Genomic DNA, 27,944 nt, shown 5'->3' with positions numbered 1-27,944 from the left:
TCAGAAGCTGCCGCTGGCCGGCGTCATCAACGCTGGCACCCGCGGCAACACCGTGCTGGGTATGACTCATTAGCGTTTGGCCCGGTTTCCACCAAGCCGGCCCGCGCGGTGGCCAGTGGCGCTCGTTTCCAACAAGAGCCTGGTCAGAAGCTGCCGCTGGCCGGCGTCATCAACGCTGGCACCCGCGGCAACACCGTGCTGGGTATGACTCATTAGCGTTTGGCCCGGTTTCCACCAAGCCGGCCCGCGCGGTGGCCAGTGGCGCTCGTTTCCAACAAGAGCCTGGTCAGAAGCTGCCGCTGGCCGGCGTCATCAACGCTGGCACCCGCGGCAACACCGTGCTGGGTATGATTCATTAGCATTTGGCCCGGTTTCCTTCCACCAAGCCGGCGCGCGCCGTGGCCATCGCGCCGCGCCCCGTGGCGCTCGTTTTCAACAAGAGCTTGGTCAAGAAGCTGCCGCTGGCCGGCGTCATCAACGCTGGCACCCGCGGCAACATTGTGCTGGGTATAATTCATTAGCATTAAACAGAATATAAATCATGTCTAGAAATTCATGATTTAAAAAAATAGCATTTCCATTCTACTTGGAAGATTAATGGTGTATAAGAGCATTAACAACTATGACCTTGAAATATAACTAAAGCCCGGTCTCCGAGCACGTAGAATTTCGTCCAATCACCCCGACCTACCCATCCTTCTCGCTAATAAATACTGCTGTCGTGCTCGCACGCTCACTGCGGCCACCCGTCGCATAGTCGCGACAGCAATATAATTACGCGTGAGCGACAAGGATGGGTAGCTTGGGGTCATTGGACGAAATTCTACGTGCTTAGCGACCGGACTATAGTTGTGTTGTGCAAGCAAGCAATACTTTATTTATGAGGAGATGAAAATTTTATTTAAGAACAACAAATAAAGGGTTATGCCCACTTAGTATGGGACCTTTGGCCTGAGGTGGACAGACATTACAGTATGTAATTTGTTATTTATTAAGTAGTCTATACCAGTAAGAAACAGAATATAAATATCATTTTGTATCCAAGTCCTTAAAAAAATTTTTTTTTGCTTAAGACTAGAAAGGTTAGAAGCAAAACAAAACACCATTTTTTATTATTATTATTATTTTAATCTGACTCATGGGTCAACAAAATATTGTCTAGGAACTAGGCAGGTGGATATACATGTTCCTGATACCTTGCCCAGCTCAAAAACCACAAAATTGTCATAACATGAGCACAGCAACCTACTGTTATTCGGCCAATATAAGGGCAAATGAATACTCGTCCCATCATGTGTTTGTTGGGGCTCCACAGCATGTGTAGCAGCTCGATCAGCTCACTGCCATCAGGGATGACATATTTGGTCAGATCCCCGCAGCTGAAACAAAGAAATTAATTATGGTATCATTCAAATTCATTCTTTAAGATGTTGAGATATGATGTCAATTTTTATCTATCAGTAAGACGTATTTGTATAGAAAAAAATATACACTGTTCAAATATATCAAGCCAATGTCTTTAATAAAATATAATGAAAATAATTATGAAAAAACTTACTTGACGAGGTGAAATCTGTTCCATTATTACATTATTTTCGAATATGTGATTCTCTTTCCGTGTTAATATGCAGTCTATGGAACGTATTTGTAACAAAGATAATCCACGTTAACTGTGACCAGTGCTAGTGGTTGCTTCTTCATTTGAAATATTATTTGTCCTTGATTGGTGCAGAGCCACACCGTGGCCACGGTCCAACATGAGTGACAACATACACTGCTGTTATCAATCTAAAAAAAAAAGGTTTTATTAGGATTATGGTAATCTACGGTAAAGGTAGTTGATCAAATACATTGTAAAAGGTATTCAACAAGTCCACACGCTCATTCAATAACTTACCAGCTGAGGAGTCATCCACTGACGTTATAACCAACCGAACTTAATAAGCTCTAGGCTATGTCGCCTCCTCTGCATCATGTCAGCTATACAATTGATACATATCATAGGTTCCTCATGAGATTGAGGAATTGCTGGTTGCATTATCCAAAATCGGGCTGGGGTTAACATTGGGGCTCGGGTCGGAGTCCATACGTAAGCCGTGGTCGGCGTTTAGGCAAGGTTCGATGTCCGAAAGTGAGTCATTGGTCATTGGTTGAGTGAGATTCGTAGTTCGAGAGTATGCCAGGGTCATCGGGAAGGGAAGCATCGAGGACCATGGTCAAAAAAATAAAGTCGTCAAAAGGGAAACTTATACAACACTCTTCTGCTTTTATTTTGGCAAAGACTTGGTTTTGAGAAATAAACAACACTCACGATGAAAAATACAAAACAAAGCGAATGACAGATAACAGCTGTGACAATATTTTCAGTGTTGCCATGCTAATAATGTGGTGATGAATAAAAATAATCGATATAAAAATCGATTATATTTTTTGATGACTCGAAATAAGGTGTATAATAAGGTGTGTGTGAAATAAGGTTTCATTTAGTTATTTAAATATTTTGATAGTGTTATTGGAATATTAAAAAGGTTTTATAAATGTCATTTTAATGAATACGTATTTAAAAAAAATACTACTTGTCATAGTCGAAAAACAATCGATATGAATCGATTCTTACCGATAAGATTCATTTTGGCAACACTGAATTGAGTGTTAAAGACAGGAAGTTGTAATTATCACATAAAGTACTATTTATATTGGATTTTTATAAAAGCAAATTGATACAAAGTTACACTAAGTGAATACTTTAAAAATTAATTAAAAATTTTTGGCAAATTCATATTTTCATTAGCAGCTTGTCCACGCCAGGCCAGAAATGAACATTGTCCTTTAGTTACTTAAAAAAAAATTATGAAAAGCTTAACTTTATTTTAAAAATGTTTTTATTTCCAGCTCAAATAGGCAAGCAGCTGGTGATGATGCCTCACAACACTCCGAAGATAAAGCTGGTCACATCAGGCAGTTCAGGAGTGCCAAACTTCCAGTACATCAAAGCCAACACCAGTCAGGTACATCATTCGACCATTATAGCTCGTTTTATCCACGAAGACGCGCCCACCTTTCTTCCGCTAATGTTAAGTGTTATCGGTACACGCTAAATTTACCCATGAGTGCACACGCACACTACAATAATGACGCTCGGATTGCTCGGATCAAAGTCCCCCTCCCCACACTTCCCTCGACCAAAATTTGGTTGGGCGCGTCTTCGAGGATGAAACGATCTATACTTGAGTCGTAAAGTAAAGACATCAGTATAACAGCGTATTAACAACTCAAATTCAAAATTCACAGGCACAAGTTATAAATACAAAAAACGTAACCAGTGTGCAGAGTGGGAAACAGATAATGGCCAAAGTGATCGTACAAGGTATGCAACAAATTCCTCACATTTTTCTTACTGTAGGCCTTGGATGCGCGTCGCGATAAGCTTTTATCGCGCCATTTTATAGATTTTACGCGATAAGCCCATATGTTTGTCTTTTTTTTTTATCCACTACGGGAAGCTCTTGGCCTGTATCTCACCTGATGGTAAGTGATGATCAGGCCGAAGGTGGAAGCGAGCTTCACCCGGAATCCTCAACCACGGAGGAACTGGCTATCTTACCTCTAACTGCCGAAACACAACAATGCTGTTAACATTGTTGTTATGGCGACAGACTTAGGTAAAATGGTGGTAGCTAGCCAGGCGGACTTAGAACAAGCCCTACCACCAACCAAACCGAACAGAAAAATCTGCCCCCACTGGGAATCGAACCCGGGACCTCTGCGTCTGAAGCAGGTGATCTTACCACTAGACCACAGAGGCGGTAATCGTCTAAAATCATCGATAAGATTTTATCACGGTGCGCATCCTAGCCCGGCAGGTTTTTGAGTTCTATGGAGTAATTCTACATTTTTCTTCTTATAGGCCAATCGAGTGCGGATCAATCCAATCAACAGACGATAATCACTAAAATATTACCCGCCACCAATATGCCTGGGTCCTGTGGTGCGGCGCGCTACGTCATGCAGCAGAAAACTGTGCCTATTTCATTAGGGAATAAGGTCTGTAAAATAATTATGTTTAAAAAAAGATACAATTAACAACTTTCGATTTTCTTTGTCGCTAACACGAACAGCGTTTTTATCCCAGTGCCAGGACCGGATTAACCATCTCGGGGCCCCTAGGCACACTCGTTTTGGGCCCCCCTTTTTTTGTAGCGGAGGAAATTCTTTATAGTATCGGGCCGTAACCTTAGACTTCTGCGACACCACCGGCGACATCTCGCCTACACGGCGGACCCTACACGCCCCCCTTGTGGGGGTCCGACGGGAATGGCCCGAAACGCCAAGCCGTTCCCGTCAGACGGAGGTGACAAGGGTGCCCCCGTACCCCCGGCCTGCTGGCCGCCACCTGGGGGCTGAGTAGAACGGTCGTACAACCGCCTTCTCCGCCTGCGGAGCGATGAGACGAGAGGATCGTTCTCCCGCTCGCGCTCCGCTGCCTCCTTCTGAAGCATGATCTCTTCGCAAAAGAAGGCGACCACCATCCAGCATCCTTCACTTCCCAGCATTGCGTTGACCAGGCTCGGAAGCGAAAGATCCCGGCCCACGACCGCAGACCCCACGGCGCTGCTCCTCCCAGCCTGTGCAGACCGCGAGGGCGTGCTGCACCGTGTCATCCGCCGCGCCGCATTTGTGGTACAGCGGGGATTCCTCTCGCCCGATCCTATGCATGTACGAACCGAAGCAGCCATCGGTCAGCACCTGCGCCAGACGGAACGTGAGGAACCCGTGCGGTCGTTCCACCCATTGGTCCAGAACAGGACCAATGGCGTCCAGAGTGCGGCAGCCAAACTGCGCGCAAGTCATGTCTTCCTTCCTGCGGGCGATCATGATCTCGCGTTCTTCCTGCCTGACGGCGCCGCGCCGCTCCGGGGCCGGGCGCTTTCCACGCGCCTTCTGATCTGCCATCCAGTGATAGATGACAGACAAGACCCCAGCTTCTAGCTCCCAAGGAGGAGTACCAGCGAGGACGCACGCCACAGCGTGCCCTACCGTGCGGTAGGTCCTTGCCACTTTCTGCGCTATGGCCCGCTGGGGCCTGCGCAGAAGGTCAGCATTCTCCCTCTTGTTGAGTGCGTCCGCCCAGATTGGGGCGCCATACAGCACCATGCTCCTCAGAACGCCGGCATAAAGTCGACGACACCTTGTTTGTTGCCCTTCCAAATTCGGGAGGGGTCAACTCAGTGCGCCAGCTGCCTTGAGGAGGCGTGGCGCTAGCCCGTTGAAGTGTGGGCTAAAATACCACCTCCCGTCAAGCGTGAGGCCCAGATATTTCATCTGCCCTTTGACGTCAATCCTAACGTCCTTAACCACAATGTGGGCGTCGGGAGGGGCTGGCGAGGCCCCGGTAAGAAGAGGGCCTCAGTCTTCTCCAGCGCGACTTTCAGGCCGAGGCGTCGTATTCTGCGACCGACTAATGTGCCGCCCGCCGACGCCAGCTGTGCCGCGGACCCAAATGTCTTCCCCCGGGCAGTGACCAGAGTGTCATCCGCATAGCATATGATATGACATTTATGCCCGCGAGAAGGATGCCCCGGAGGAGCCAGTTGAAGCCTAGGTTCCACAAGAGTGGACCGAGCACCAAACCCTGCGGAACCCCGCTGGCTACGCCGCGCCGTTTTTAGCTGGCCGTCTCTGTTAACATACAGGAGTTCGCGGGCCCGTAAGTAATCGGCCAGCAGCGCTCGAAGGGTACTGAGGCACTCTGTGATGTTTAAGTGCCCAGAGTATGGTGGAATGAGGGATGGTATTGAAAGCGTTGGCTATATCGAATGATACAGTCAACACACCCATACTACGTTGGTATTACTGCTTTGGTTTACATGACGGTCGACCTGTCATGTAAACCAAAGCAGTAATACCAACGTTACGAAAATGAATTAGTTTCCACATTATCGAAATATGACGATTGAATGTGTAAATCAAAATAAGGCGAAGTTTTGAGGTGGTTTGAGCTTTGTTGCAAAAAAATAATCTTTAACATTTTTTTTTTTTTTCATTTTTTAATCAATCATTTTTCAATCGGGAGTGTTGGGCCCCTGGTCATAGTGGGCCCCTAGGCACTGGCCTAAAGTGCCTTATGGATAATACGGCACTGCCCAGTGCGTTCAGAGAACTTATGAATAAACCATCAATTTACGTGAAACATTCACGTAACGGAAAATTAGCACTTATTTAATATTATTTATTTATTTACCTTAATTAAATGCAAGTGAGCTTCAGATAGATTTAAAACGCTCACATTGCCTTGACTTTAACAGTCATAAGCATCAGGTCATTTTAGTCTGCACTGAAATTATTATTTTTGACCGTATTACTTATTTCCGCAGGTATTACTAGCCTCTCCCACGAAGCAAGGCCCAAAGTTTACGAAGAAGCAGCAAGTCATATCGGTCAAGTCGCCCACGCCCAAACTGATGCCGGCACCGCTAGGTATGAAACACTTTCTTTTATTTATAAAGCCTGGTCCGTGAGCACGTAGAATCCCGTCCAATGACCCCAAGCTACCCATCCCTATCGCTCGCGCGTAATTATGTTGCTGTCGCGACTGTGCGACGGGCCCCCGCAGTGAGTGTGCGAGCGCGACAGCAACATAATTACGCGCGAGCGATAGGGATGGGTAGCTTGGGGTCATTGGACGGGATTCTACGTGCTCACGGACCAGGCTTTAGATCGTTTCATCCTCGAAGACGCGCTCCACCATTCTTCCGCTAATATTTCAATGTTATCGGTACACGCAAAATTATTCATGAGTGCACACGCACAATACAATAATGACGCTCGGATTGCTCAGATCAAACTCCCCGCACCCCGCGCGACCGAGACCAAAAATTGGTGGGGCACGTCTGCGATGAAACGATCTATATTATTCATGCCCGGCTTCAATGGTAATATACTATAATAAATTGTTTGTTTGTAGGTGCAACCAAGAAGGCAATACCTAATGTAACTATATCTTCAAACCCCTTGCGCAATGTGATATTGAAAACCACAGCGCCACCAAAAACGGCACAAGTAAGTTCATCATAAAGTAATACTGAGTGATCGTAGTAAGTGTCATGTTGTAGGATATTATTAATTAGATTAACATAACATCAGACTATACATTTATTAATTTGTAGGGCATAATATCACTTATTAAAACTATGTGTGACAATCGTATTGTTTATATTGCTTAGCTTGATGTTTACATAACAATATGATTGATTACAGATCACTAAAGATGGGAAGGTTGTAGTGCACGGACAAAGATCGCAAATACATCAAATCAATGTTCCTGGGAAAGGCGTAAGTTGATTTTTAATTGCAGATGACGTCATTAAATATCAAATAGCACAAGTTAAAGTTTTTTCAACAATCCTATGTTTACAGATTCAATACATAAGATTGATTACAAATCCAACAGCATCAACAACCAAATCGGCAAGCAAAACGTCAGTACAATCTCACTCGGCGCAACCTAAATCTTTCGTTCTCACTGATGCTAAAGGTAAGTTTCAATACAATATGGTGCAATTTATTTGTTGCCTTTCGAATTAATTTTTATAGTAAGCGATGTCCTAACATTTCATATTATCTACATAACATCTTTCATTCTATTATTTCTAATTCTTCTCGCTTTTCATTATTACAAAAGGACATCATCCACGTTTCATGTATTTTTGGTCCAAAATCAAAAGTGCCGTAGTAACAAATGCTAAGGCGAACGTATTCTGTCAGGATATAGCACTTTTTTTTTTATTGGCCGACACTTTTGATTTTGAACAAAAAATGTATGAATAGTCGATGACTTTTAGATCTCAAATACTCGACGCACAGTGGTGCTACGGCTTTGGTGCCATAGTAACAAATGCTAAGGCAGACGTATTCTGTCAGAATACAGCACTTTTATTTGTTGGCCGGCACTTTTGATTTTGGACCAAAATGGATGTTGTCCTTTGTCTAGAATAGTATTCATGTGTGTTTGTTCATAATTATTTTATTACAAAAATAAATACATTGTAAAATGGTTCACCAAAATAGTCCGGTATGCAAACCGCCGCCGCCGCCGAAAACCATCTAATATTTTCATTCATCATTGTAGTTAGTAAACATAATGTTAAACTTGTAGGTAAATTAATCCAGATGTCGTCAGAGAAGTCAGTCAGTAGCCAGCCACCGCCACTCAGCTTCACTGTCAGCAGTGGCAACACTGCCAAGCCATCTCCTAAATGTAAATATACAAGGTCGCACAGCGAAAGTTGAAGCTAACACAGTACCGCGCACTGAATATCTGTAAACATATACAGGAACACAACATATTGAAATAATAATATGAATAAGTGCAAGCGAGATAGAAAGCGCTTGTCTCATGTCTGTCAGACCACGTATGACGTCAGCGCGGCGAGCGTGTACAGATACATAAATACACACACCTTTGCTTGTGTTGATCGCAATTCTCGCTGCGTGACCCTAAATACACTGGATTTATTGCAGTGGTTGCTTCATTATGTTTTCACGCTAGCTTTCTTTTTTCCTCACATGCATCAAATATTTATAGTATTTATTATTATCTCTATGCTGAACTTTATGATTCACAATGGATGACGCAACGAAAACTCATAAATGGAAAGAATTTTGAATTTTTAAACTTAAAAATGACATGGCTTATTTAAATTTGCGTTTTCTCTATTTGAAAAATTATAACTTTGGAACATGGAAAAGTTTGAAAATTTTAAGACAGTTTGTCAAAGAGCGGGCTTCAGTGAGTTTCGTGTGGAGCGTCGTAATAATAAATCGTTATTTTACTCGAAGGGCAACAGAAGTTCGTGAGGATAGCCTCGGCGCCGGCGGCAGCCAAGAACACAACAGCTACGGTAAGAATAACATTCAATCTTTTACACTTATTAAAGTGCTGTTATAGAAAGTTTTGTTAAGTGACGGTGAATTCTTGCTGCATTGATAGTGCGATTAGAAGTGAATTCGCAAACAACACAATTATTCCAATATTGAACTCTATTTGTGCGTGGTACCTTACACGTGTTTTCGTGTGTAGTACTAGCCGACTGTAGGTAGCGAATAAGCTCTCTTCTTTAAATATAGGGTGTAGTTGTTGTGTACTTATATTAGAATGAATACTATAATCCGGCAACTTGATGCGTGACCGTCCTGCGGGGTAACACACGGTTGCGGGGACGAGGTATCGAGATGTCAACGTGTAGTGGATGGTGTAGTGGGGAAGGGCATATTATTTTTGAATAGTAGTTTATTGTATTTTTTTTCATTCACAACGAGGAAGCTCTTGGCCTGTATCTCACCTGATGGTAAGTGACGATCAGGCCGAAGGTGGAAGCGAGCTTCACCCGGAATCCTCAACCACGGAGGAACTGGCTATCTTACCTCTAACTGCCGGAACACAACAATGCTTGTTATGGCGACAGACTTAGGTAAGATGGTGGTAGCTAGCCAGGCGGACTTAGAACAAGCCCTACCATCAACCAAACCGAACAGAAAAATCTGCCCCCACTGGGAATCGAACCCGGGACCTCTGCGTCTGAAGCAGGTGGTCTAACCACTTGACTATAGAGGCGGTTGTATATTTTTGTAAAATCATAACCGAAACTGTTGGGCACAGACGTCGTCCGCCCGCTCGAGCCAGAGCCTGCTCGCGCCGCTGTCACCCCTCGCCGTCAAGCTGGAGGAGACCAGCTCCGACTGCCCCGCCGCGGACCAGGCGCCCGAGTCGCAAGTGAGTGACGTCATTTGACATTAGCTTACCAGACATTGTCAGTGATGAATTAAGTGACGATAGTCGAACGGAGGAGTAGGACTGGCCAACTTCTGATTTGAGGAACGCGAGTTCGATCTGGTGATCACTCTCGTAACTCAAGCACGTAGGAGTCGCTGTCGCCGTCGGCCGTCAAATCGAGCAGATGTATTTATTTTTGAAGTATTAACGTTTACAATGTCGCACAAACCATCCATATGTATCATCCTAGACTGCATCTCACTCAACACCAGGTGCGATTGCGGTCAAATACCTGCCTATTTTCGAGCTATGTGCCCCGCCCACTGCCACTTGATTTTAGCGATTCTGCGGGATTCTGGGGCAGGAAAGTTCTTGAGTGGCGACCACGAGCTGGAAGACGTAGCGTGGGCAGGCCTCCCACTAGCTGGACCGACGATCTGGTGAAGGTCGCGGGAGGTACCTGGATGCAAGCGGCGCAGGACCGGTCTTTGTGGAAATCCTTGGGGGAGGTCTTTTTCCAGCAGTGGACGTCTTTCGGCTGAAACGAACGAACGAACCTGCCTATTTATGCATAATAAACCCTAGAGGAAATTCAATAATCTACTACACACCCTGTATTACTTGTACACTCGCAGGGCTCGTCGGAGTCTGAGTCGGAGTCGGAGCCGGCGGCGGACCCGAAGGCGTCGCTCCGCGCGCTCATCGCTGACGCCGTCGGGCCTACCGCCGACGAGGAAGCCTACAGCGCCGACCAGCAGGTGAACACAAGTCATAATTAAACGTAAACACGTATGTAGCGCAGCGTAGGACGTCTGACCGAGCGGTGGACCGACGACCTCATAAAGGTAGCAGGAAGGCGCTGGACGCAGGCCGCTACCAACCGGTCTTTGTGGAAATCATTGGGGGAGGCCTATGTTCAGCAGTGGACGTCCTTGGACTGAAATGATGAAGCATGTTATACATGGGAGCATAATCGTTAGCCGAAGTTTCGAATGTTGCCATTTCTCTCGCGCAAAGCGAGATACCAGCATGAGCGACGGTGACAGATAGACTCGGAACTGCGTTAATAGTTTTGCAGGTCTGTAGTCCGGCCAGTGTCGGGCCAACGCAAGTTCTCAATTACCAAAGAACTTTCACAGTTGGAAAAAACCCTACATTAAGTCAATTCACTGTTTGTTGATCTCGAAACAAGTCGAAACTTGTTTTTATTTACGTTATAACGTAATTGATGTCGAACAATATATTTCAGGACTCCGTCCAAGGCGAACAAACAGACAGTGTGGATCCGGAGAACCAGGGCCAGGAGGAGCACCCGCTCATAGTCATCCCCGCCAACTACATTAAGCCCGACCCAGCCGCCGACGAATACGCGCCGCAGGCCGTACGAACCGCGGTTAGTACAGGACTTACGCCCGTACAGAGGCGGCGTAAGGCGTAGGCGACGTGGGCCACCGCCTACGGCCTCGCGGTACAAGGGGCCTCGCGCATCAAAAATTTTGAAAAAATGTATACAAGGTGGAGATGACAATATCACAATACGAACATTGACTATTAAATATAAATTCTTGATAGCTAAACAATGTAGTTAAAAATAAAAATAAATTTTTTTCCAAACAAATTCAGCCATAATCAGACACAAAATTAAGCAACAACACGGTTTTAAGTGACGAACATTATTCTTTGGCGCAATATTCCTTTAAAAATAATCACTGAATCAAGAAATCAGAAACTGTCAATGTATAGACCTTTGACCCTTTTTTTTATTATTTCATAAAATCCGTCTTCAGGTCGCCACAGAACAAGGCCTCGCGAAATCTGTCTTGCCCACATCAAATTTAGGTCTTGCCCCGCCTCTGCGCCCGTATTCACAAACATTACTAAAGCCTGGTCCGTGAGCACGTAGAATCCCGTCCAATGACCCCAAGCTGCCCATCCTTGTCGCTCGCACGTAATTACGGGCCACACTCACTGCGGGCGCGCGTCGCACAGTCGCGACAGCAATATAATTACGCGCGAGCGATAAGGATGGGTAGCTTGGGGTCATTGGACGGGATTCTACGTGCTCACGGACCAGGCTTTATAAGGTGTCACAGTGCGCGTGGACGCACAGAGTGACACATGAACCAATCACAAAGCTTTGTTCAACGTTGTGCGTTAGATTTGCTGATTCACTTAAGCAAGTATTTTTTGTAAATACGGGCGTTAATGTGAGTTTACACCAAACGTCTTCACTAATGACTGCGTAAAAAATGACATTAAATGTATGACGAATTGTACAGTGCCCCCTAGCGGAAACTTTTTTTTTTATGCATGACAAGGCAGAAAAACCTGATGTTAAGTGGAACTTTCAGGAACTAAAATTTTCATAATATACTTTTTTACGCGTTCGCTAGTGACGATTTAAAAAAAGCAGCAGAAGCTAATAAAAATACTTACTCTAAATTCGATCTTATACTATCATATTCATATGACACATACATACTTGACTCCATTTCTTATGTAATTAAATTAATTAAATGAATCTATTACGTGATACGTCTACATAAGATGCAGACTATGTACTAATATAAATTATAATTTATAGGATAACTCCGGAATGATGATGTTAGACGAAGAAGCGGCGAACTCTCTCCAAGAACCTACTACACCGCCGACGGGATCTGAATATGGTAAGTTTCAAGAAGTTTAAGTTTCGAAATGTTTAACTATTTTCATTTTACCACATGGTAAACATAACCCGATTGCGCTAATTTGTAATGTCTCCAATTCATTTGCGTTTCATCTCCAGTCGTGCGTGCGACTCGCGCTCCACTTTCATTCCAGCTTAAGTACAATTCGGTATAACGGTAAAGTTCACGCGCTAACAAAGACGAAACCACTGATTTATGTACTTTCCATTGAAAGTCCGAACACCTTATTTTTGAAACTAAAATTACTAAAACACAACAAATGTAGGTAGTAAAGAAGCTTTCTGTCAGCTTTTACGTAAAGGCGCAGTTGCGCTCAGTTTACGTTTCAACATCGTTTGAACTAGCTGTGAAAACGATACCGCGATATGGATTTGTCAAAAAGCTGATTTTCGTTCGTCGTCCAATGCGTTGCAGTTGAATTTTTTTTAGCGCAAACGGGGTTCTGTTTATTGAACACATTTACACACATTAACTACAAAGACTACGTAGGTTTAATTAAGCCTAGGCGCAGACCACCAACTTTTGGTTGGCCGATTAGTTGGAATTGGATTCTAATTTGTATGAAGAATCGGCCGATACCAAATCGGTGTAGCGTGCGCACTTTCATACATGTCCAAACAGCCCGATTCAACTATCGGCCAACTAAAAGTCGGTTGGCTGCGCCTAGGCTAAATGTATTGTTCTTTTTAGACGTGACAATCAAATCGGACTTCATGCGGCCACGGCGCGCGTGCAACTGCACCAAATCTCAATGCCTCAAGTTGTACTGCGACTGTTTCGCCAACGGAGAGTTTTGCAACCGCTGCAACTGCAACAACTGTTATAACAACCTGAATTATGAAGAGCTCAGGCAGAAGGCTATAAGAGCGTGTTTGGAGAGGAACCCTAATGCTTTCAGGTATATTGAGTTAAACCAAACTTGTTGGTCTCATGGACCGCTTACATGTTATGTTTTTTGGTTTTGCTTTTGGTTGCATCCCCTTTGTGCCGTCATTCTAACACCTACGCATAAATTGATTTATTTTACAATTATGGACTTTATCGGAAAGTTCTGAAACTGTAATAAATATTAATCTAGGAATCATTTTATGAAAGTTCTTATTACTTCAATAAAATTTATTTGGTTTGTTATAGGCCCAAAATAGGTAAAACAAAAGCCGGAGGTCCAGAAATAATACGAAGACATAACAAAGGCTGCAACTGTAAAAGAAGTGGATGTCTCAAAAACTATTGCGAATGCTATGAGGTGAGTCTATTTTATTTAAAATCTTGTGCAATAGAAAAAGAGCTTTATGGGCTAATACAATGTTTCGCTCGCAGGCGGAGCTTTTGCTTACTTTTTGTATTCCAGGGTTTACATCTAGGATTGCAATGTAAAAAGAGCCTTAATACCTAACAGAATGTTCCCCTCACAGCCAAAATCGCGTGCACATCTACAGGGTGTTAGGTAAATGGGTATATGAGCCGACACTAGCCCATGTTAACATGGGCATATAAATGGTATGGTGAAGTCATTTTATTTTTTTAAATTTTCATACAAAATAAATTTTATAAAATCCGATTTGTATGAAAAATAAAATAATTAAAATGAAGATATCAATTTTCTGACTTCACCATACCATTTATATGACATGTTAACATGGGCTAGTGTCGGCTCATATACCCATTTACCTAACACCCTGTATAATGCAAATGTTTACTCTATACCTAGAAGTGCACAGAAAAAGAGCCTTAAAGCCTAACAAAATGTTTCCCCCACAGGCGAAAATCGCGTGCACATCGATGTCCAAACGCTTACTTTTTATCTATAGAAGTGCATTTGAAAAAGAGCCTTAACGCCTAACAAAATGTTCCTTCCACAGGCGAAAATCGCGTCCACATCAATGTGCAAGTGCTTACTTTTTATCTATAGAAGTGCATTTGAAAAAGAGCCTTAACGCCTAACAAAATGTTTCTCCCACAGGCGAAAATCGCGTGCACATCTAGGTATATCAAATGCTTACTCTTTATCTAGAAGTGTAATAAGGAAATAGAACCTTATCATCTAACAAAATGTTCCTCCCACAGGCGAAAATCGCGTGCACATCTACATGCAAATGCTCACTCTTTATCTAGAAGTGCAATAAAAAAGAACGAACTTAGTGAACCCCTGTCCTAGGTATAAGTGACAATCCACTCGATTTATAAAAAAAAAGTGCATTATCACCTAACAAAATGCTCCTTCCACAGGCGAAAATCGCGTGCACATCAATGTGCAAGTGCTTACTCTTTATCTAGAAGTGTAATAAGGAAATAGAACCTTATCATCTGACATAATGTTCCTCCCACAGGCGAAAATCGCGTGCACGGCGATGTGCAAGTGCTTCGGCTGCCGCAACGTGGAGGAGACGCTACACCGGCGCCGCCAACAGCACGCGCTGTACCGGCCGCCGCCGCTCGCCGACCTCAAGTCAGTACCGCGTACACGGCATAAGCACACTGTAGATAGGTACTATAGATTTGTAATAGTGTGGTAAAGCCCGGTCCGTGAGCACGTAGAATTTTGTCCAATGACCCCTAGCTACCCATCCTTATCGCTCGCGCGTAATTATATTGCTGTCGCGACTGTGCGACGGGCGCCCGCAGTGAGTGTGCGAGCGCGACAGCAACATAATTACGCGCGAGCGATAAGGATGGGTAGCTTGGGGTCATTGGACAAAATTCTACGTGCTCGCGGACCAAGCTTTAGTAACCGTAACATTGTCATTGAATGATCCTAACATTTCAGTTTTTTTATGCACAACACTATTGGATGTTGGTATAAGTCGGTATCAAGCCATTCTGATTTCATCCAATTAGGCCCGGTTTCCACCAAGGCGGGGCAGAGCGGAGCGTAAAGTTTTATGAATAACCAACCAGATTTCATTATTTCCACTTCTCCGCTCTGACGTAAGCCGCCGCTGTAAAATCCTATAGAAAAATTTGACGGCCCGACACTTCTCAGCTCCGCTCCGCATTGGTGGAAACCGGGCCTGAGTCTTCTGTGCTGAATGTAATGCCTTCAATGTGTTCTATAACCTGATCGAGCTAAATGTGCACCTCGCTGGAATGCGACTCTCCCTCGCACTCACCCGCGTTCGCCTCTTTCGTACCAAAGCGTCGATGTGACGTCACGGCTGCCTTATGCGCAGTTAGTCGATCGAGTTGTATGATTTTTGCGTATTTCTTTTTAGTTTTTATTTTATGCTAACCACCTAGCCAAGTCGCAAACACAGTCTTATTTAGCTAGTACCTGCACGTAATCCTCTTCTTGACCATTCACAGACAACCGTGCAGCTTCATGACGACAGAAGTGATCGAGGCGGTGTGCCAGTGCCTATTGGCGGCATCAGTAGAGGGCGGAGGCGGCGAAGTGGTCGCGGGTGATGACGCAGTCAGCCTCGTGCTGGACGAATTCTCGCGCTGTCTGCAAGACATCATCAGCGCTTCGCACCACGCGCCGTCAAGAGATGACGTAAGTTCTTTGAAATGCTACAAGTGCTCGGACTAGACTATTATTTAGCTTGAAACTACGGCGGCATCAGTAGAGGGCGGAGGCGGCGAAATGGTCGCGGGCGATGACGCAGTCAGCCTGGTGTTGGACGAGTTCTCGCGATGTCTGCAAGACATCATCAGCGCTTCGCACCACGCGCCGTCAAGAGATGACGTAAGTTCTTTGAAATGCTACAAGTTGTTTTAACCGCCTCTGTGGTCTAGTGGTAAGACCACCTGCTTCAGACGCAGAGGTCCCAGGTTCGATTCCCAGTGGGGGCAGATTTTTCTGTTCGGTTTGGTTGGTGGTAGGGCTTATTCTAAGTCCGCTTGGCTAGCTACCACCATCTTACCTAAGTCTGTCGCCATAACAACAATGTTAACAGCATTGTTGTGTTCCGGCAGTTATAGGTAAGATAGCCAGTTCCTCCGTGGTTGAGGATTCCAGGTGAAGCTCGCTTCCACCTTCGGCCTGATCGTCACTTACCATCAGGTGAGATACAGGCCAAGAGCTTCCTCGTTGTGGATAAAAAAAAAAAGTACTCGAACTAGTAGACTACTCTTTAGCTTGAAACTACGCTGGAGTCTGTGAAGGGTCGAGGTGGGAAGGTGGTTGCAGGTGATGACGCAGTCAGTCTGGTGCTGGATGAGTTCTCGCGCTGTCTGCAAGACATCATCAGCGCTTCACATCAGGCGCCGTCAAGAGATGACGTAAGTTCTTTGAAATGCTACAAGCGCTCGGACTAGTAGACTACTCTTTAGCTGGAAACTAAGGTGGAGTCTGTGAAGGGTCGAGGTGGGAAGGTGGTTGCAGGTGATGACGCAGTCAGTCTGGTGCTGGACGAGTTCTCGCGCTGTCTGCAAGACATCATCAGTGCTTCTCACCGCGCGCCGTCAAGAGATGACGTAAGTTCTTTGAAATGCTACAAGTACTCGGGCTAGACTGCTCTATAGCTTGAAACTACGGTGGAGTCTGCAAAAGGCAAGGCGGCGAAATGGTCGCGGGCGATGACGCAGTCAGTCTTGTGCTGGACGATTTTTCGCGCTGTCTGCAAGACATCATCAGCGCCTCGCACCACGCGCCGTCAAGAGATGACGTAAGTTCTTTGAAATGCTACAAGTGCTCGGGCTAGACTGCTCTATAGCTTGAAACTACGGTGGAGTCTGTGAAGGGTCGAGGTGGGAAGGTGGTTGCAGGTGATGACGCAGTCAGCCTGGTGCTGCACGAATTCTCGCGCTGTCTCAGTAAGACCTTTGGTTTGCCACAAGTCCTAGGACTAGAATACATACGCAGATAGCCACACAACTTCATGACGACGGAGGTGATGCGGCGGTGTAATAATAATTAATAATAATAATTACTGCGGCTTCCGTAGACCACGGTAATACTATCTATCAGTATTCCAACTCGGCCATATTTTTGAAATAAATGTCAACAGCCCCGCGGTACGTCACGGTATGACAACATGCGATAGGGCTGCCCACCTACAGTACCCATTCTAATTACATCTGTCTACTTACTTAGAATTTCTATCTAGTTTTGTGATTGTATTTTTTTTTTATTTAGACAAACAAAATACTTTGTAAATGGAATAGGATAAAAATGCGTGTTGTTTTGTGTTAGTAGATTTAATTAAAAAAAATATACTAAAATAATTTTGAATCTACTAATCATAATGAGTACTTAATGACCTTTAATTTCAGGCGGATGAAGTCGTGGGCAAAAGCTGGTTTAATACAATATAATTTTTATCTCAAATCAAACTGACTGAAAATGACCATTTTTGACTGTTAATAACTTGTTTTTGACAAATTTGACCGTAAATGACGGTAGTCCGTCGCCGTAGTGACCTTAGTCATTTTCAACACTAGCTAGGCCATCGACGTCCGTTCGGCACATTCGCGACACCCCTAACCCTAACTTTTGGATTTCGACCGCGTCCCGAGATTTGAAATTCGAAGGAAAGCTCGCGTTTCGTCGGTTTATATGAAGTTATAATACTGTATGATATTATTACCGTGCGTAGACGGTGGGGACCCGGTGAGGATCAGGAACACTGCGTCATCACCCAGTCCATAGCTATTGTAGGAATAATCGCTGTTCTCTGGCATTCTGTGATATCGTTATTGCTTCTTTAAATCAAATAAGAGTATTTTTGTTATAAATTACCGACTTTAAATACTTTGGATGTTACAATTTTTGAAGAAAAGATTCCATTTATGTTTTGTGTTCCAATGTCACAGGGATCCTGCACGTCAATAAAATCAGTATTTTAATGTAGAATATTTCTCATTACAGGGACATTCGTGATATTCGAAGAAAAGGGTGACGAAATAGCACCCGGGCACCAAAAATCTGTTAATATATTATCTAAAACCGTATTCCATTTAACCATTATAGACTTTGTAACGTATTTAAGAGTATATTGGACCTCACTTTTCATTATGGCAATATTATAATTCTCATAATAGTAATAGATATTTTCTGGTATGAGTATAATATGATATATTTTGCTCTTAGTGGCGCTATGTAGCAAGCACTAAATACCAATGATCTTATATCCTTATCGTCTTATTTAGATCATATTTCTATAGTGTTGACAATCTCAAAAAGTTGATTTAATGGAGCTTATTCAATTGTGGATGAAAGTATAAGCAATAAGACTAAATATTAGGTTTAGGTTTCTCCGATATGGGATCAAAAGCTTTGTCTTCTCAATGGCAAGTCTCAGTTTGAAAAATTATAGTGAGATGAATGACACAGACATTAGTTTGATGTCTTGATTTTCTTGTATCATGATATTTTTTGGTAAATTAAGTCCATTTTTATACTTACATGTCATCTCAAAATGTAGTTGTAGTTTATGACAGAGCGAGCATACCCACCAAACTTCTCACTTGTGCCTTGAAGACCTATAGGTATATTCTATGTATGAATTTGGTAAACAGATATGGACGGTTAAAATTCTTTGGCAGGGTGTGGTAAAAATAATGTAGCTAATGGTTTATTAAGAAAATGGCATGAGGAAATGTCTTGTTCAACAATGTTCATGGGTGTAAAAGGGGATTTATACGGTATATGTTTATAGGGGTCTCCAGACTATAAAGAGCCCCATAAACAGTAGCCCAGGAGTCCAAAGAACTCTCGGTTTCGACTTAGACAGTGGGCAAGCGTAAATTATTTTGCAAAATTATTTTGCAAGTGAAGCCTATCCCGCGCTAAGTCCACGTTTATAAAAACGTTTAGTTATGAGTCTAGCTCAGAATGGTGTATGAAATTTGTGCTCCCGTGCATTTTATAAATTCATGAAACCAAGTAAACGTTGACATCCCAAGTAGCATACATCAACATTTCAAAAAATCTCTGATTATAAACTTTAAGTAAAAAAATATAGATCGTTATTTTTGATAGGTTCATCCGCTGGCAAAGGTAACAAAATTTCGAAGTACTAATGATGGTTCTAACGCTAGTATCTGCTTCAGAACAAGCGGTCGCTATGGATAGAAAGCAATAGTGTATTTTTATATATTTTAATAGGATTTTTTATGGGGTAGGGTACGGCAGATGTTTAGAGTAATTTGTCCTAGACTGTTATTTTAAAATTGACTCTCTCGATTTCCATTATTATAATGAAATGCCTAAAGGAAGCCATTTATGAATTTGATCAAAACTGTAAATAATGTTAGTAAGTCAGATGTTTACGATTTGTTTAAATGCTACGTGCTTATTGTGAATATATCAAAGCGTGTAAATATTTTTGTAAAATACATTTAACTAGTCATAAGAACAGCATACCTTTAGACTAAGGTAAAACTTGTAAATAACAGCCATATTAAATGCAATTATTATTTGTAGACTTTTTTGTTTCATTACTGAACAAAATCCCTTAGAACTGAGTTTTCGTAGAAACGTATTTCTTATACAAGTTAGTTATAATTTTTCTTCATGAATATAGCAAAACTTAATACTTTTATTTATTCCATCAAAAGTTTCTCTTACACACGAGTAGATAGGTACACTGGAATTATTATTCTACCTGCAATGAGGGGATACGCAACAACCGTACAATAAAGAAATAGAAAAGAAAACATGTTTTTAGGATTATTCATGCATTTGGATTCCATTCCAACTCCTATTCACTTTGAAATCCCTTGAGTAGGATTCAATTTTATATCATCAAGTTACTTTGCAGTTCTATCTAGTAATGGATACTAGAATAAGAAATACTTGACTGCACAATTTAACAATAGGCTCCTACCCCCCGGAAGAAATTCTTCGGCTGAACCTGCCGTGCTATGTGGATATGTTAGCAGGTCAGCACTCCGCTCGTGCGCGCGAGAAATGGCGCTAAAAATACCGCACTGTGGACTTCTAAAAATACTCGGGTAATACGCGCAGTCGCACGCCGAGTCCGATGCAGGACGCTATCCGGAAGATATTACGAAGATTTTATTAATTGGAAAGGTGAAAATTGACTGAAACAATGAACCCTCGATATGAGATAAAGAAATCTGAGCAGCTAGGAAGGTGCGTCTTACATTTTCATTTTATACCTACATCTTATTGACTATGTAACTTGATAAATAACAATAAATATTTTGAGTTTTCCCGCATGGCGCGGCTTATGAATGTATTAATTTTGATAATTTTTATAGATATTTAGCAGCAGCTAGAGACTTGAAGGCAGGCGAGAGTATCCTGACAGACGAGCCTTACGCGCTGGGTCCCAACAGCGACACGTCGCTCGTCTGCTTCAACTGCTACCTGCCGCTGATCAGCAAGTTCCTCGTCTGCAAGAACTGTGCTGTCGCGCCTGTCTGCCCGGGAGATGGATGCCCGGAGGAATTGCCCAAAAGTAAGTCATCAGAAAACTCATTTATTTTCTAGTAGGCTCGCAAAGAAACCAACACTTTTACAGTCTGTTACTGTAGTTCTTTTTTGCAAGGAAAACTTTTTCTTTTTGCTGGCCTTTTACTAACGCAAAGTCTGAATATGTGGACGTATATGAAAGATTGAACCACACAGCATTTTCTTTCTTCGAGTACTTTCAGAACTCGTAACATTCGTATACGTAAATAATAAACAGTTTTTTTCCTTTCAGAATGGCACAGCAGTTCAGAATGCGAATTCTTCAGAAACTTAAAGCTGACAAAAGGTTTGAGCCCCATGACGATGGTGCAAAATGTGGGATCTTTATTGGTCCTGCGCGCGATCCTCAAGAAAGAGACTGATCCTGTAGCGTGGGAAGAGTTTATGAGCCTGGAGACTCACTTGGACAAGAGGAAGAATTCCAGTGTTTGGGAATACAACGAAAACAGTGTGAAGGTTTGTTGTATTAAACTATGTAAGTAATGTAAAGACGCACGCGCATGAGTGACTTGTCACCGTGACAGTATGTCTCATGACAGATTACACGCGCCATGTCTTTTGGTAGAAATTATAAGTTAGGAAAATAATATCACGTTTTGTTTTAAGCAAGCTTGTGGTATAGGCAAATCTTTATAACTACCTTTTGTTCCAGTTCATCAAATCACTAGGCCTCCTAGACACCGTATCCGACGAGGACTTAGTTCAAAAGGTGTGCGCTGCTATAGACGTCAACAGCTTCGAAGTCCGCGGGCCTCCGATCCCCGCCATAGGCTGTTCCGAGGTGCTCCGCGGGGTGTACCTCAAGGCAGCACTGTTGGCCCACGACTGTGTGGGCAACACGCACATGTCTATAAACGATAATAATGTGCTGGTGTGCCACGCTAGCACCGATATAAAGAAGGGGGAGACGATTTATTATAATTACACTGATCCCTTGAAGGTAAGTAGATACTGAATAAAACGACATACAAGTTTGAATCGGTGAATCTGAATTGGTCTAAACAATCAACACATTACTAGTCATTATCGATTCTTTCTTGACTTAGATTTGTATAGTCTTGGGCGTTCTTTCATTGTCATTTATTAGTAGAGCCATTGAATTTTTACAATCATTAGCCAATGCAAGCCATAAAACCAGACACTCGTATAGCGACTCATTAACTCTGATACCATAGCCACAAAATCTTATACTCGTAATAGTACTAGACACACCCTCCCTAACTGTTACATCCTCCACGATAAAAGAAGCCATTCAATAATATTTACATAGGCCGCGGCCGTAGCGATTCAAGAATATTACATATCGTATTCCAGGGCACAGCACTCCGTCAACAGCACCTGCTCGTCGGCAAATACTTCCAGTGTACTTGCAGCCGCTGCAAGGACACCACAGAACTCGGCACACACATGAGCTCGGCCCTATGTCCCGACTGCAAGACGGGCTTCGTGTCCCGTTCAGAGGCCGGCGACTGGGCTTGCGAGGCTTGTAGCAAGAGATTCGAGCAAGCAAATATTGGACATAAGGTGCAGTGCTGCTCCGATAAGCTGGAGGTTATCAGTGAGTTTAACTTTTTCTTAGTTCGTTCGTTTCAAAAGGCATCCCTCGTGGTCGCTACTTGAGCCCCAACGCAACGGCCATTCTAGAAGCTATGTATTGCCCCGCCCACTGTCACGTTATTTCGGCAATTCTGCGAGCTAATCTGCCGATCCTCATTTCTGATTAGGTCATGCGGGGAAACTCTGAGCATAAACATACCTTAAGCCTTCTTATGAGGCCCTCGTTAGTTTTCATCTATTTCCTTGAGAAATAAGAATTGTTTTCTACAAATCGAACTACACTGGTCATCACAAAAATCGACTCTCCCGCGACAAGCACTTTCAAACGTATGCATCCCCACTTCCCACCAATATTACTATACTATATTACCATTTAAAAGCCTAGTTCTAAACTTCATTTCATTAAAGGAAAAGTTTTTACCCCAAAAATGTGTCTGTAGAAGAATCCAGAGTCACTTCTTCATAAAATAGGTAGTTACGCTTGAGCCAACTTTTATGGCTATAAAACTGTTAAGTTGGGATTAATCGCTATCCGTCTGTTAAAGAGGACACGTGAGATCATTATTTGGTTTTATAACCATAAAAATTGGTCTAATTGATCCCAGAGGTGAGCCCAAAGTGAGGTCTTTTTTCAAGTCACATTTATTGTATATCGCGTTTATTAAGAAATTAAATGTGTTTTTCTTTAGGGATATTTATTGGGCTTTCAAATAACATCAATATTGTTGGGGCACCATGATTGTGTCAGTAGAAACGAGTTTTCCTGTAAAACGTTGGTGGGCCGATTTTTGTGATGACCAGTATATTTGCTGATAATATCTATTTTCTTTCCCCTCAGACAAAAAAGATGAGAAAGAGTTAGAAGAGTACATCCGTCACGTGTCCAAAGTGCTGGCTCCGAACCACTACCTCCTATTGGACGCCACACAACGCCTGGCTGGCGTGCTTCGAGACACAATCAACCGCGAGCCGCACCCCACCAAGAAGCTCATGCGCCGCAAGATACAGCTGTGCAAGGAGATACTGCCGGTGTTGGACAAGCTGTGCCCTGGCATATCGCGTACCAAAGGTAACAATATTTATTATTGTATAAATTCCTCGCATAACAAGGTGTTTGTTGTAGCAGCTTAAACCGAAAGATTGGGCAAGGTACAGTTTGTAGCAGTCCATAATTATATTGTATGTAACTGACTTCCAACAATTTTTTATTGAAATGGATTCGGCTAGCAGCATGTCACGTAGAAACTATCGAAACCTCTTCTTCATGTTACATACAATTCAGTTCTTTGTATTTTTTGTTTCAGCAATCACTCTTTACGAACTACACGCAACTACAGCGCAGTTGGCGAAGAAATTATTCGACAGTCGGGAAATTACCGGTACTGGATACATGGTACTATCTTCTGACCTATTTTGATTAGATCATGCTTTTTTTCTCTGCTTATGTGTGCTCTATCTTGCTCCTAAGCTAAATATGTGCTTGTGATCGAAATAGCGTTACTCGAATCGGCTATTGCCGCCATTTTAATTAACGTTTATTTTTAGGATGAACTGATGAACGCCGAGAAATTCCTGAAGCAGTCTTTGGAGATGCTCTTCATCGAACCCGGTAACTCTCCCGAAGGCGAGCTCTGCGCGAAGGCCCTGGAGGAATACCGGGCGCTCAAGGCGACTATGAATACGGTGTTAGACGGGATACACGCGGAGGGCAAGGCATACGTTAGTGCTGCGGAGAGGGACGATCCTTTGAACCAAGTTGAATAAAAGTTCATTTTTAACAAAGTTTTTTGTTTCATTTAGTACATCTGGTGTAGGATGATCCACAATAAACTAGAAGACATAAACTCAGCCAATGGCAGTCTATTGCTGGATGTAATCTCCAGGAGTGAAGAAGAAATACCCAAGAAATTATTTTTAATTTTCTCACCGATCTACTCTTGTCTCGGTCCAATAGATTTCTCTATGTATCGGTCCATCCATCGTTGACCGAGATATTTTGTTTTTTTTTTTATTTATTTTTTTAATAACCAAATAAAATTTCATTATAGTTCCAAAATACTGGACTGTCCTGCCGATGACATTGACAGTGGGGCGCCACCGTCAATACCGGATCGCTGGTTCAGATTTTAGCCATGTTGGAAACCATATAGTTGAACGATGGTAGCGCTCCCCTGTCATTGAGTTTGGTGGGACAGTTCAGCGTGGGTCATCTATACAATATTTAGGTAGGTATTTTGTTTTTTATTTTATTTTTTATTAACCAAATAAAATTTATCTATCGTTTTCCTATCCATCCATCGTTGACCGAGATATTTTGCTTTTTTTATAAAATTTCATTAAAATAACTATCGTTTTCCTATTGGCTGTACGTAACGTGTTTTCATTGTCCGTCTACCGTATTAAAAAAAAGAATGTCAGATGTCACTTGTCAAATTTATAGATGAATTTCTTTCGAATTGCTAAAAAACAATTTTATCGCTAATTACAAGGAAATCGACGATCTGTAATTAATATTTAATATTATATGGGCTCTAAATATTGTATAAACTCCAGCGCTTTGCTCTGAAGTATAATAATTAGTGCAGTAACACAGTTATTCATCATACCGCTATTTGTGAGTGTACACTTCGATTTGTGGAGGTGATTACTTATTGCCTTGGATTAGTGAGGTATTCCGCGGTTTAGTGGGATTCTAAACGTTGTTAAATTGTTTTCGTGCAGGCCAGGCATGGCGGACCAGTCATCTGTATTGGCTATAGTGATCCTAGCAGTGGGAGTCACGGTTCACTTCTCGTTGCATAAAGTTGAAGAAGGGCATGTGGGAGTTTATTATCGTGTAAGTATATTGATAAAAAAGGAATAACCCTCCATTATGTTTTGTTTGAGTTTGGTAGAATATTGTTTATCATATGGAGCTATACTGTATGATCATTTACTGTTTTTGTTCTTAGGGAGGAGCTTTGCTCCCAGTGACGAGTCAGCCTGGTTTCCACATGATGATTCCCCTTTTGACGTCATACAAAGCTATTCAGGTTAGTACAACCAATATTCTCTAGCTCTTGTTGAAGGAAACAAAGCTTATTTTTTTGGTGTTTAATTTCAGACGACACTTCAAACTGATGAAGTAAAAAATGTACCTTGTGGAACCAGTGGAGGAGTCATGATATATTTTGAAAGAATTGAAGTTGTTAACAAATTGGAACCAGCCAGTGGTATGTTCATTTTCCATTATTTATTATTAACTTTATGGTTTTATCAATTTTAAATTTGTGTTATTTTTTGTATATTTTTCAGTGTTGGATATGGTACGAAACTTCACTGCTGAGTATGACAAAACCCTCATATTCAACAAGGTCCACCATGAGTTGAATCAGTTCTGCAGTGCCCACACCTTACATGAGGTGTACATAGACTTATTTGATCAAATTGATGAGAATTTGAGGACTGTAAGTAAACTAGTACAATAACTCGCCTTCTTTTGAAGTGTGTAATTTTTTCTAATCTTGTTTGTTCTGCATCAGGCACTACAAAGAGATCTTGATGAAATGGCCCCAGGCCTAAGGGTGCAGGCGGTCAGGGTGACCAAACCAAAGATACCAGAGACAATCCGTAAAAACTATGAGCTTATGGAGGCTGAAAAGTCAAAACTTTTGATTGCTGCTCAACATCAAAAGGTAACAATCAATTTAACAATAGACTAAAATTTCTTCAAACTTTATTTTGCTAAAATTCAATATTTTTAGGTGGTTGAGAAAGAAGCTGAGACAGCCAGACGTAAAGCTGTTATTGAGGCAGAGAAAGAGGCCCAGGTTGCCAAAATTCAATATGAGCAAAAGATAATGGAAAAGGAATCATTGCAGAAAATAGAACTCATTGAAGACAGTATCCACAAAGCTAAGCAACAAACCAAGGCTGAGGCAGATTATTACCATCTGAAGAAACAAGCTGAAGCAAATAAACTTTTGCTGACTAAAGAATATTTGGACTTGAAGAAGTACGAAGCTCTCTCTCAGAACAATAAGATCTATTTTGGAAGTGACATCCCTAATATGTTCCTTCAAGCTGGTGTTGGTGAGAGTGGAGTCAAAAGTGTTCAGGTTGAATGAGTAGTTGTTACTCTGACAAGACCTCTGCTAGTCATTGAGTAGTGTGCGAAGTATTTATACTTTTTCTAAGCATATTGTGGGTCTCTATACATAATAATTGTCTTTTGATGAAAGATTCTGATATTGTGATATAACTTTGTATTTATTGTATACTCATTCATGCATAAGCATTTCTTAAAAGATATTAACGTAAGGTCTAAACATTTGACTGACTTGACATAAAAGATCAATGTAAATATTTGTTTAAGTAAAATAAACAAACTAGAATTATTTAAATTGTTTTATTGAAAAGAAAATAAATTATGGCTTCATTTAGATTTTGTTGAAAGCAGCAATATCAACAGATTGGACAAAGTCTTCGAATTCCTGGATCTTTTCTGTAAGGAGGTCCACAGACACCTTATCGTCTTCAATCACACACATGATCTGCAGTTTGTTGATACCATAGCCTACAGGGACAAGTTTGGAGGCACCCCACAAGAGACCATCCATTTCAATGGTGCGGACCTGGTTTTCCATTTCTTTCATGTCTGTTTCATCATCCCAGGGCTTAACATCAAGGATGATTGAGGACTTGGCAATGAGGGCAGGTTTCTTGGATTTTTTGTCAGCATATGCCTTCAGACGCTCTTCACGAATTCTGGCTGCCTCTGCATCCTGTTGAATAGGAAGAAATTAAGTTTCAGATGTTTTCATTCAATTTAAATTTGGGGGTATACAACTAAACAATGTTGGTAAGTTACTGCAGAATAAGTTTTTTGTGTATAAGTGCCCTAGAAAGGGCCTATGTATTAAAGAAACTATTTGAATTAAGAAATTCTGACATGGAGATTTATTACACACCTCTTCCTCATCACCAGAGCCAAATAGGTCGACATCATCATCGTCGTCGTCCTTGGCGGCAGGTGCTGGAGCCGTGGTCTTGCCGCCGGCGGTCAGGGGGCTCACACCATCAGCCCAGGACTTGCGCTCGGCTGGTGTGTATGAGGCAATCTGGTTGTACCAGCGGAGGGCGTGTGGTAAGCTGGCGGCCGGCGCTTTGCCGACCTTCTCAAACACCTGTACATCACCTTGAGAAGGTGTGTAGCTGGAAAAACATTTGAACTGTGATAAAACCAACACTACGGCACATAGGAAACGCTAATGCTGGTTAAGGTTAGGGTTACAGTCGAGGTCGACGTGGTTCAATTTTACAACCTATGCTAATTTTCAAAGAGAGCTTACCCACACACATAGCTTCTTTCAGCCAAATAAGTGTTTAGGTCATTGAGTCCCTGGGCGGTTTTTACGTCTCCGATAGTCATTTTTGGATGGATTTTAAGGATTTTTGTACTGCTTTACCACACGGCCCGGTAGAAGACGAGCGAAAGAGAAAGAAATAGAAAAAAAAGAACAGAAGTTCTTTTTCTTAATGTTACCGGTTTAGACAATTCACAATT

At 42.5% G+C, this 27,944-nt stretch overlaps 4 protein-coding genes and 1 long non-coding RNA gene across 6 annotated transcripts; 3 read left to right on the top strand and 2 right to left on the bottom strand.

The window, feature by feature from the left end:
* Positions 1 to 294: 294 nt before the first annotated feature.
* Positions 295 to 19,155, top strand: LOC135078703 (protein lin-54 homolog). The gene is made up of 19 exons (XM_063973250.1): positions 295 to 345; positions 2,893 to 3,008; positions 3,292 to 3,367; positions 3,908 to 4,044; positions 6,375 to 6,477; positions 6,965 to 7,059; positions 7,258 to 7,332; positions 7,417 to 7,534; positions 8,156 to 8,257; positions 8,839 to 8,900; positions 9,659 to 9,772; positions 10,408 to 10,530; positions 11,022 to 11,165; positions 12,357 to 12,441; positions 13,153 to 13,360; positions 13,597 to 13,708; positions 14,793 to 14,911; positions 15,766 to 16,147; positions 18,272 to 19,155. The coding sequence occupies exons 2-18, from the start codon at positions 2,916 to 2,918 to the stop codon at positions 15,989 to 15,991; spliced, it is 1,992 nt and encodes a 663-aa protein (XP_063829320.1). The 5' UTR covers positions 295 to 345; positions 2,893 to 2,915; the 3' UTR covers positions 15,992 to 16,147; positions 18,272 to 19,155.
* LOC135078514 (uncharacterized) lies at positions 1,179 to 2,437 on the bottom strand. Its single transcript, XR_010258634.1, has 3 exons — positions 1,898 to 2,437; positions 1,559 to 1,788; positions 1,179 to 1,379 (listed from the first exon to the last, which is right to left on the bottom strand). It is a non-coding gene; the product is annotated as an uncharacterized LOC135078514 (long non-coding RNA).
* Positions 19,156 to 20,355: 1,200 nt separating the features above from the next.
* Positions 20,356 to 24,175, top strand: LOC135078513 (SET domain-containing protein SmydA-8-like). The gene is made up of 8 exons (XM_063973055.1): positions 20,356 to 20,500; positions 20,629 to 20,828; positions 21,075 to 21,298; positions 21,495 to 21,782; positions 22,157 to 22,400; positions 23,238 to 23,468; positions 23,704 to 23,792; positions 23,945 to 24,175. The coding sequence occupies exons 1-8, from the start codon at positions 20,457 to 20,459 to the stop codon at positions 24,161 to 24,163; spliced, it is 1,539 nt and encodes a 512-aa protein (XP_063829125.1). The 5' UTR covers positions 20,356 to 20,456; the 3' UTR covers positions 24,164 to 24,175.
* Positions 24,176 to 24,821: 646 nt separating this feature from the next.
* LOC135078952 (erlin-2-like) lies at positions 24,822 to 26,775 on the top strand. 2 transcript variants are annotated; one of them, XM_063973555.1, is made up of 7 exons: positions 24,822 to 25,013; positions 25,121 to 25,235; positions 25,351 to 25,431; positions 25,503 to 25,611; positions 25,694 to 25,845; positions 25,921 to 26,073; positions 26,143 to 26,775. In XM_063973555.1, the coding sequence occupies exons 2-7, from the start codon at positions 25,128 to 25,130 to the stop codon at positions 26,503 to 26,505; spliced, it is 966 nt and encodes a 321-aa protein (XP_063829625.1). In that variant the 5' UTR covers positions 24,822 to 25,013; positions 25,121 to 25,127; the 3' UTR covers positions 26,506 to 26,775. The 2 variants fall into 2 exon arrangements, with proteins under 2 accessions (XP_063829625.1, XP_063829624.1); XM_063973554.1 differs by having other exon boundaries at positions 24,823 to 25,039.
* LOC135078954 (elongation factor 1-beta') lies at positions 26,772 to 27,895 on the bottom strand. Its single transcript, XM_063973556.1, has 3 exons — positions 27,730 to 27,895; positions 27,349 to 27,592; positions 26,772 to 27,162 (listed from the first exon to the last, which is right to left on the bottom strand). Exons 1-3 carry the CDS (start codon positions 27,807 to 27,809, stop codon positions 26,818 to 26,820), a joined length of 669 nt encoding a protein of 222 aa, XP_063829626.1. The 5' UTR covers positions 27,810 to 27,895; the 3' UTR covers positions 26,772 to 26,817.
* Positions 27,896 to 27,944: the final 49 nt, after the last annotated feature.

Source organism: Ostrinia nubilalis, chromosome 15 (assembly GCF_963855985.1).
Source record: "Ostrinia nubilalis chromosome 15, ilOstNubi1.1, whole genome shotgun sequence".
In the NCBI taxonomy this organism is placed as follows: domain Eukaryota; kingdom Metazoa; phylum Arthropoda; class Insecta; order Lepidoptera; family Crambidae; genus Ostrinia; species Ostrinia nubilalis.
The sequence above is the reverse complement of the archived record's forward strand: the minus strand, read 5'-3'. Positions and strand labels throughout refer to the sequence as shown.